The 11,008-nt window shown below is 29.5% G+C and overlaps 1 protein-coding gene across 1 annotated transcript; it reads right to left on the reverse strand.

Moving 5' to 3' along the window:
* Positions 1–233: 233 nt before the first annotated feature.
* Positions 234–10,033, reverse strand: LOC134710651 (consortin-like). Its single transcript, XM_063571039.1, has 10 exons — positions 9,565–10,033; positions 9,037–9,221; positions 8,456–8,486; positions 7,955–8,041; positions 6,734–6,839; positions 5,752–5,782; positions 5,306–5,414; positions 4,349–4,465; positions 3,945–4,010; positions 234–3,164 (listed from the first exon to the last, which is right to left on the reverse strand). The coding sequence occupies exons 1-10, from the start codon at positions 9,968–9,970 to the stop codon at positions 2,962–2,964; spliced, it is 1,341 nt and encodes a 446-aa protein (XP_063427109.1). The 5' UTR covers positions 9,971–10,033; the 3' UTR covers positions 234–2,961.
* Positions 10,034–11,008: the final 975 nt, after the last annotated feature.

The raw sequence follows: 11,008 nt of genomic DNA on the forward strand, positions 1-11,008 counted from the left end.
TGCTAGCAAATAAACAGCAGCTATGGGTAAATAACCCCACTGACTTGTGGGGACCAAGGAAAGACAAAGGCTTAGGAGACAAACCAAAAGGAAATCCCAACAGATGCTATCCGTTAGCATGGTAATGCAAATCATTTACGGGAATGACTACCCAGAGATAAAACCCGGTCCCGAGTAGAAGGTAGACTTACAAACTAACTCTATAAACATTTCAAAATAACAGCAGAATGATATAATCATAACAGTTTTATTAATCATCTACAAACATATAGAAGACCAGCTTCCATGAAATATAAAAAATCACTTTCTTATTAGCATGATTAGTATGAGGTACATTCTGATTTCTGAAATTATGACAAACAAACAGCAGAAGGAATTAAAAGATAACATTATCTTTAATTTAAATTGGCATATGTGAGTTTTTTTAAACTAAAAGAAGAACAATTGCAATAAATAGCTGTTAGACATCCAGATGGTTTTAAAATTCAACTTAGATTTACAGATTAAAATCAGATAACAAAACACTTTTAAGAGTACAATGTAAATCACAAAAAAACTTATAACTAATATTGATTGTAAGTCAAGAACAATTCATAATACTTATGATCTCAGTCATAAGTTTTTTTAGTGAAAACTACCACTGGTTTGTAGCATTTGGTAAATAAAGATTTATACCAATATATGCCAAATGTACACTAGCATTTGATGGTCATTCTTCAATCAAATGTACAGTTCTTTAAATTTAAGGGAAAAAAAGATTTGTTGATTTTTTTCTTGTAATATAATTTCACAATTTTTCTACATTTTAGTAGAAATGTTATGTTCTATTATGTCTTTACTACAAAAGTGAAATTTTTAACTTTTGGCATATTTCCCTTTATGAAACATATTCCGTATTTTCCAAATATTTCTTTTGTATTTTCAGGTTTTTCTCACCTCCTTAATGGGAAAGAAGCAACTATACCTTATATATGATATCACAAAAGTATACTAAATTAGTTTATTTCGTTTATAAATCATATTATATCACAAAAGTATAATAAATAAAGATATTTTGTTAATAAATCATTTAAACTCAATGAATTATTATAATAAGCAACTAATGATTCCATGAATCATTTCAAACAAAACAATTATAAAGTGTGTTATTACGATAGATATCTATAAATGCAAACCATTAATGACAAAAATGTATCAGGTTTGGTTTTTGTAAATATATGGAAAAATATTAAATTAATGTATTAATAAACAACACTACAATCTACATAACATAATTAAAAGTTTAAAAAAATAAATTGAAATAGTAACCATTTCAATTCTTTAAAAATCAGTCCTTTTTTTCTTTTTAATTTTGACTAATAATTTTCAGGCCATACCCACAAACTTTTCATTTTCCATGCTTTGTAAATTTAATAGTATTCCTTTTTATGTAATTCAACCCATGAGTTGGTTAATTTTGACCTTTGATTTACCGCCCAATCAACAAAATTTTCATTTCCTTTGTTTTTAAAATTCTTTCACTTTATTAAAGAATCCATTGGGGAAATATTTTTCAGATTCCATCTTTCATGGATGAAATTCCAAATGCAGGATTCTGCTTTTTACTTATATATGGTTAAATATAATAATATTGAAAAACACAAATATTCTAAATGATGTGAAGTATTCGGTTTATAAAGTTAGAAAAGTGCTAAAAATTAGTGTAAAACATATTAATTCTAAAATATAATTTGCATATACATGTATATTGCCTTATCGAAAGAAAAAAAACATTTCTGTTGAAATATGTCTGACAAAAATATATACAAAATGGAGACACACTTATTTATTTTTATTTGTTTATGTGATATCCGTAAAATATAATGTTTCCCAATTCATGGGAAGTATTAACAAAATAAATAAATAAAAAAAATATTCACACTATACATAATGTACAGATTCCATAGAAAAGGAAATTAACCATTTCTAAATGCATATATATTTGTCCAATTTGTGCCAGTAAATTACAAATTTGTATGGGATACTTTTTTCAAATTTGATCATACCTGGCTTTTACTTAAAGGTCTCATTTGGTTATAAAAAGTCTGAATAACAATATGGCATCAAAAGATATACAAATAGTATACAAATTGAAGGTTCCTGTGAGCAAACATCATCAGCAAGATAATTCCCCCTTTTATAGATATGAGAATACAAAGCCCTGAGATACAATAGAATATAAGAAAAGTAGAATAATCATACAACACCACCTTATTTTACATAGCAGTAGCTTAGAGTTATTCCATTTCAATGGATAAGGTGGGTAGGAAGACACTTCAAAACTCCTTTCAACAACATACATACTTTCTTCATGCATGTAATTTTGCAAACATCAAATACACATGTACATGCAATCACATTGACACCCAACCTGTGTCCATGAATAAAACTTCCCTTTATCCTTTTTATCCTCCCACGTTCATGACATTAATTTTAATGGAAAAGACCTCGAGTCGAGTGTTTTACAAGCGTGTCCACAATGAGCGGAGACATTTGTCTCTTTAATCTAAATCATTGCAAAATTGAATCTTCAGAAAAAGTTGAGCCAGTTTGTGCAACACATTATAATTGGCAACATGCGTCCATATTACTTGGAGATTGTGAGTGAACTTTTGCTTCAAATGGTTTGCTCAATGTGAACAGACAGTTTATTGCATGTAGAAAGTTACGAATCAACTTTTTATTTTTAAGGAAAAGTTGTCTCCCCTAATGAATATTCAATTAGTTTATAGAAGATGGTGAAAAATGTCAAAAAATATAATTCAAAAATCAAATGTCATTTACACTCATATAATGATTTAAAAATGTACTTGAAAAACAAATTTCTGACATGGATGCAAAAAACCAAAGCCCTTCATTAAAGTTTAAAAGTTGGTTCATAAATGTGATGAATGTAAAACAATTGAACAGTTTTCAATACAATTACATAAATTTAGCATTAGGTCCAGCCTGGTACTGATAATACCAGTATTTCAGTCTCATATATCCATAGTGTAGATCAGATTTTAATTTAGTACATGCATTGGATCCTACCAAGTTACAATATAGGTATAATCCTAGGATAATCAGCAGTATACAACACACAACTAGTAACGCCCATAATACAGTCTTGGCAAACTTCTCCTCTGAAATGGAAAAATACAATACCTTACCTTTACGATTGAAATTAAAGTAAAACAAAAAGCATGTGATCAGACATGGTTTTACAACTAATTAGAGCATGCAACATTTTTTCAATTTTGTTTTTAATGTCTTTGACTTTGTCACTACAGAAAATGAAGGTGATCAATGGGGAATCAAGGATGTTGACTTTGACACGATAATGACTACGTAGTTTTTTTAATGTAGATTTTGTGAACCGACAATAACCATTTTACACTGATATTCACAACAAATTTACACTTGTATGCAAATGTGTCTGCCATTACTAGCTTGAAACATACAATTTCATGCAAAACTTTGCATCACAATTTTAAAAGTTTGATGTCAAAATTAAAAAGTGATTGGTGCATGTTGCTCTGTGAGCTTTCAAATTATTATAAGCAATATGTTGGTCTAACAAAAAAATACATTAAATAATTTTAACACCATCTTGGACTCAATATACTTGAAATATTACATACTTCAATATACTGTATGTTGTAACATCCAACCAGCCATTTGATGCGAGTTAAATAACAATTAAAATAATGTGTGTTATATTACAACTCTAACTTTCCACGTGCATAAATCCCTTAGAAATATATTCACAAACATCCAAGGTCCAGATAGCCATATTTGATACATCAAGAAATAAAGTGTAGTTACATCTTTTTAAAAAGCTTTACAAAGCTCCAATCTGCTTATATGTAAATTCGTGTTGTAAATGTAAAACATAAGTACACAACATTACATGGCATACATACCATGCTGTATTTGTTCATTGCTCTGAAGCTGTGATTCATCAAAGTGCACTTTCTTTTCTTTTTCACCTAGAATTTAAAATTCATTGTATCTAAAGAAAGAGGAAATTTTAAAACAAATTTACTTTAAATTGATGCATAAACTTGTTTATCTTGTATGATGCTACAAAAATTTATCAAATCCTCAGGCTTTGCTGAATACCAAATTAAATATGAAGTTGAAGAGCCAAAATATCATATTTTTCTGGGGTAGAAAATTATTAGTTTTTCTACAAATTCAAGTTTTGTACACATGATATACACAGTTTGTCATATGTATGTTAATTTCAAGTCTGTTTTTTATTTATTCTTTTATTGATTTGAAAAGTCAGACAATAGTTTTCATCATAAATGTAAACTATACTTACTAATTTTACGTTTTCTGAGAATAGAAACTGGTTCCTTCTGTTCCCCATCTTCTGTCTGTGGTGATCCCTCAGCATCATCACCTTCCTCTGGTTTGTCAGCAAACTTCTTTAATGATTCTGTAATAAGAAAGATAAATATCCTGTCATCAGATTACAAGATCAAATTCAATGATACAAACAAATAAATATCAATACATGTATCTAGTATCAAATAAGAAGCTTAATTGGCCTTTCTAGTAACATTTTTTTTTCCTAACAACAAAGCACTGCAAAAGGTATGGAAAAGACCAATCACATTGGTATTCCTTTTTGAAAAAATGACTGTTCCAAAATAAAAGAAAAAGCAATCAAAACAGGAGAGCAGGGAATATTGTTAAACAGTGTCTCCTATCTTACATGTATATACTATTGCCGAGAAAAAAATGATTTCCAAACTACTGTGGTTTCATTATTATTGGTTGGATACCAATTTTCATGGATTACCTGTATACAAGTGAACCACTAAATCAAATGATCAATAAATAACAAATTTTCCATTGGCATGTATGCAGACTTTGGAAAAACCACGAAATCAAATATCCACGAACATGTAAGTTGTCCTTAATCCACGAAAATTGGTACCCACAAAAATAAATGAATCCACAGTATTTTAAATTGATATTGGTAATAGCATTTTTGAAGGAATTTTAATAATTTTAAATAATGAAATGAATATCTTAATTTTAACTTTTATATTCTAGTTGTACAATAGTTTCAAGCAAGTGACCAAGAGAGTTCAGCTTTTGTGTATAAACATTGTGTAATTATTGAAGACTATATGAATTAAAACCTTAACAGCAAAGACTATTAATGTGTCAATCAACTTTTCATTTTAATTTTGTCAGAGGCTACTTGAATTTAAAAAGTGTCAATTATTGAAATGAACATTGTTTTGGTTTAACAGTATGATTTGAATACCTTCATATTGTTCCGCTCCAACCTTGGCATAAACAGTTGCAAAGAAGTCTAGACTTTCTACAGTGACAGGATCCTTGTCACCCAAAACTTGTTGTCGTAACTTTGTAGCCTGCAAATGATTAATATATAAAAAAAAATCATGCAAAATATTGACATCTGAATAAGTGGACATGCTTAAATTCCCATCATTTGGACATTTGAAATTTCGAATAATTCCTAGTAATATAAAGGTACTACTATTATATTGAAAATATGTTCCAAATCATCTCTATTTATTAGAACAACAACCATTGCATTATACTTAATCTATGTTTTCATGATATGTATTCTGTGGCTTTATACTGGAGTTGATTACAAATTAGTTTGAAACAAAAAGCTCTCAATACATCTTTCAATATTACATTTTTTAAAAGCAAAACCATAGTACAAACAAATGTACTACAAACCTTTCCTGCATACTCTAAAGCTAACTGGGGTCTGAAATAGAAGTAAAGTAAATACTTATTAAATGAGTTAAAAAGCAATGCATATGTTTTTAACTATAAAAGTTGTTTGTTTGGAAGGTGAATCATGAATTCTGTATATTTAAATCTATCATAAATATAAAAACAAATTTGTTAAACAGACTTTTTGATCATACATTGTATTTGAGTTACTTTTCCACTATATGTTTTCCTATTAATAACTTTGGTAACGCTTTCAATGGTAATCAATAAAGGTTCATTCTTTCAGTATATATTCACTTGATTGTGTTAATACTTCTTTTGATTGAGTGAAACCATTTCAATTGATATTTCATAGTGCTTCTTTCTATGTTGTGATGTTACAATATTGTTTCAGGTATTAAGAATGAAGGTTGGTACATATTAAAACATCAAAACTCGCTGCATTTGTTTGCATCTGTCCTATGTCTGTATGTCAGGAACCTGATTTTCAGTGGTTTGTTCATGTGGTTCATAAGGATTTTCTTTTAATATAGATTATTTCTTCTTTGGTTTTCCTGTTTGAATGGTTTTACACTAGTTATTTTTTAGTCCTTTATAGTTTGCTCCTTGTTAAAGAAGTACTTTGACCTATAATGGTTTACTGTCACAATTGTGACTTAGATGGAGAGTTGCCTCATTGGCACTCATACCACATTTTCTCATATGTTCATATATTTTTTTTTATGTCAATTAAGTTATAGAATATTCAGCAGTAAATATCAAGTAACAATTCTTGGTCAGGGCCGGTCATGTTGCTCTATTTGTCTTTTATTTGTTTTTTGTTGTTGTTGATGGCAACAGCATTGTCATTTTGTAATCTACTAACTTGTATTAATGTCCCTTTTGTATTTTTAGCCTCTCTTTTACAATGAATGTTAACACTTTTGACACCGAATCAATTTTGCAAGACAGTACAAAATGAATATGGATATGCAGCACTTACTGTTCCCTGTCTAAACAGAGCCTAGCCAAATGTTCATATTCTGATGCTCTCACTGTGTCTGTTGTCATGTTTGGTTGTAACGTGCCTCCCTTCAACTGGGCTTCCTCTATAACATTGTAAACATATATTAACAATTATAAAAAATACGATGTGGTATGATTGCCAATGAGACAAATATCCACAAAAGACCAAAATGACACAGACATAAACAACTATTAGTATGTTCTCAGTTTACATCATATACGGTGTGCTAAAATATTTGGTATTTAAATTTGCATTCAATAATTCCTCCTTTTTAAAATATAATAATCTTTTATTCTTAGTATCAAATATATCATAGTCAGCTCCTTCCCCCCCCCCTGTGTTAAACTTTAAGTTAGGTTAATATAACAGCAGCACCATGCATGGCTAAAAAAATCAAAGGATGTACGGAGGTCAATATACTATTTTTTAACAATAGAATTTTTTGTTTTACACAATTTACAAATTCTTAAATGTAAATTTTATTGGGTCTAAAAAAAGTTATCTGACATCAAATAATGAAAACATGCATGTAACAGTTAAAACAAGAATGTGTCCATAGTACACGAATGCCCCACTCGCACTATCATTTTACATGTTCACTGGACGGTGAAATTGGGGTCAATACTTTAATTTGGCATTAAAATTAGAAAGATCATATCATAGTTAACATGTGTACTAAGTTTCAAGTTGATTGGACTTCAACTTCATCAAAAACTACCTTGACCAAAAACTTTAACCTGAGCTTCACACTATCTTTTTCTTTGTTCAGTGGACCATGAAATTGGGGTCAATACTTTAATTTGGCATTAAAATTAGAAAGATCATATCATAGTTAACATGTGTACTAAGTTTCAAGTTGATTGGACTTCAACTTCATCAAAAACTACCTTGACCAAAAACTTTAACCTGAGCTTCACACTATCTTTTTCTTTGTTCAGTGGACCATGAAATTGGGGTCAATACTTTAATTTGACATTAAGATTAGAAAGATCATATCATAGGGAACATGTGTTCTAAGTTTCAAGTTGATTGGACTTCAACTTCATCAAATACTTCCTCGACCAAAAACTTTTAACCTGAAGCGGGACGAACGAACGGACAAACAAACGGACAAACGAACGGAGGCACAGACCAGAAAATATAATGCCCCTCTACTATCGTAGGTGGGGCATATAAATTGATATGTGGTACACTTACCTAGTTTATGTTGTATATCAGTTGTGTCTATCAATGCACTTTCGTAATATACTTTTTCTGCCTGGATGAAATGAACAGCTTTATCATCTGATTATATGTTAAGGACTTTTTGTATATAGTTTGGTACATAGTTTAAGTTTGTCATGTATGTACATGTAGTTTTGAAAAAAAAATTGGAAAGCATTATTATCAAGAACCATAAAATAGTTTACTGTTTTAGAGACAGCTTAATAAAGGTAAGTTTGACAAGAAGGACGAGAGAAAAATAAGTTATCTTTAACCTATCTTCCTCTTACATGTACCATGCAAAAATATTGAATCAAGACAGTCTAGATAATAAATTCAATTCAATCAGTTATGAAACTTATGACAATAAATACACCAACAAGTGTTTAGAGCATACAGTTGCTTTGATTTTTTTAAGCAAATCATAGGTTGTCACTTTCAAAACCTGTCTTTACTGTTTTTTTACTTCAGTTATGTCACAATATGGAAGGATACATTCTTCTTTGTGATAAAATATATCAGCAATCTTAAATAAAAAAAAGAGATTATGTTATTTGTATCATTCTGAAAATATTGTACCAAAAGTATGTAACAAAATAAACTCTAATTATATACTGGAATTAGTGGAATACACATTTCAATTTAAGTTTTTTGTCTGGTACTGATACATGTATTTACATTTTAAGTCATTTCATCTAGATCTAGCTTCATTGTTTTACAGTTTAATGTATGTTCAACTGCATACATTGTCTTAGCTTCGTGTAATCTACAAAATGAACCTATTCCAATTTTTTTCTTTAATTTATTGTCCAATCTCACAGTGTACAATTTTATCACAACAAAAGATTCATAGGAAAATAAATTCACAAAAAAAGAATTCAAAGTAGTTCTATTAAATACCTTTTTGTTTTGGTATATTTTGTACTTAAAAATGGATTTCATTATAAAAGCATTATAATATTTTGCAAAATTTAAAATGGCCAGCTGGTTAACAACAACCGATTCCTGGGAAAGATTTTACTTCTATCTCAATAAGAAAAAATTTGTAAAATACATGTACATGTATATCAACTTACATTTCTGAGGCATTGTGGAAGTAATGGAAACCTTGTATCTGGCTTCAAACCAGTTAAACATGCCAAGTAACATTTCAGTGCTCTATTTCTTTTTCCATTTTTTTCAAAGTTTAGACCTTTCTCAAACATTTTGTTTCTTGAGTCACTGTCCATATCAGCACAATCTCCAAGACCTATTCCTTCATCTATAAATAGAAAGTCATAGTTGTTGCAAGACATAACAATCATATACATATACATGTCACTTAAACAAATTTCCACATTTTTTCTTACTCAGAACATTACTTCTGACTACCCTAAAAGACCAGGATTGCCTACCCTTGAAGGCTTCAGTAGTACCTATGATCACCAGTAGTATTTGGTGGGGTTTGTATAGCTCAGTCCTAAGTTTCTTGTGTAATTTTTTTGTAACCATTTAAAATGATTTTATCAAATTAAAAATGTTTAAGTTTTGGCTGTAACAATGAGTAAAAGGAGAAAAAAAATCGTATACATTTTTTATCCTTTAATTTCAATCAGAAAACTTACCATCTTCATCTGATTCTTCAGCATGATCTGGTGAATTATTTGACGCATTGCCTTCTCTGGCAGTATCCTGCCTGGTATTTGGCACTGTTGAGTCTTTTGATTGCATAGGACTATTGGTTTCCTGTTCAGAGGTAGAGGTATCACTTTTATCACATTCTGACTTGACATTTTTCTTGGAACCTTTATTTGATTTTTTAGAATACTGCTTTGACTTTTTAGTATCAGGTTTATCCAGATTTACTGATTCCACCTTTTCAGATTCTTTTGGCGCTGAATTCTTTGCCTGTTGCGTATCTGTACCATTTGTTTTACTTTCTGATGTTTCTAGCTTTTCTGAACTGCTTTTTGATTCAGTAGTGCTTACTTGACCAGCTGGTTTATTTTCAGCTTCCACATTGTCAGCCATCGCTATACTACTACTCTATCAGCTAAGCATAGACATCTGTGTACTCCTAAAATATATATAATCAATGTTAAATATCCTGTTCCTTTGTTTATGATTTTATAAAATAATTATTTTATAGTAACCATAAATATGATTATGTATTTGCCTAGATACTTACACATGTAAATATATACATGTATATGTGCCTGAGTGTTTCATTATAAAGTATATAATATATTGTTATTGTCTCATGTGTGTCCCTTGATACAAGATATATCTTTTCTTTCCTACAAGATTAACGTAAATTTGCACTTGTTACACATTGCCATAAAAAGAACTGTTACACTTCCATTATACAGTTCATGATTTTTTTTTTATTTTGGACCGACCACCATGACTGGGTAAAAACTTCTAAAACAGCTCCATTTGCCTAGATCCTTTGGAGATAACATGCATGTGTTTTTCTTATGAATTGAACATTCAAAATTTGGAAAGTTGAGAATTGATTTTACCATGAATTGAGAATCAATGTTTGTTTATCAATAAAACACAGCTATCCAAAAAAACATAATTCCAGAAATATGAAATATTAAAAAGAAAATTTAATACAGTCATGACAGTGTTGTAAATAGACAACTTGTATCTCACATGTTTTAGTGTTTTTACTTAACATGTTCATATATCATATATCATGTATATGCATATCTATATTTTATCATCTTTGCTAGCCTAAGCAAGGGTGTAGAAGAGGGGACTGGATAATAATCCTTGGCTGAAGTAACAAAATTGATATTTCATATACATGTACATACCATACATGCCATATTATGATATAAATGTATTCAACTTGATCATTTTTTTAAATAAACATGATAAAAACAAAAGAATTTAATCAAGTATGTTATGTTTAAATTTTAAAAATCAAAAATTTGTTTTGTTATTTTGTCTGAACATGCACTGCTTGATTTTTCACATGATCAGTCCAAACAAATTCATTTGTTCATTTATGATCCTAAACAAATGTCAAATTAAAAAAAAGTTTGGACTTTGTGATACATG

The sequence above is a fragment of the Mytilus trossulus genome, chromosome 3, assembly GCF_036588685.1.
Source record: "Mytilus trossulus isolate FHL-02 chromosome 3, PNRI_Mtr1.1.1.hap1, whole genome shotgun sequence".
NCBI lineage: Eukaryota > Metazoa > Mollusca > Bivalvia > Mytilida > Mytilidae > Mytilus > Mytilus trossulus.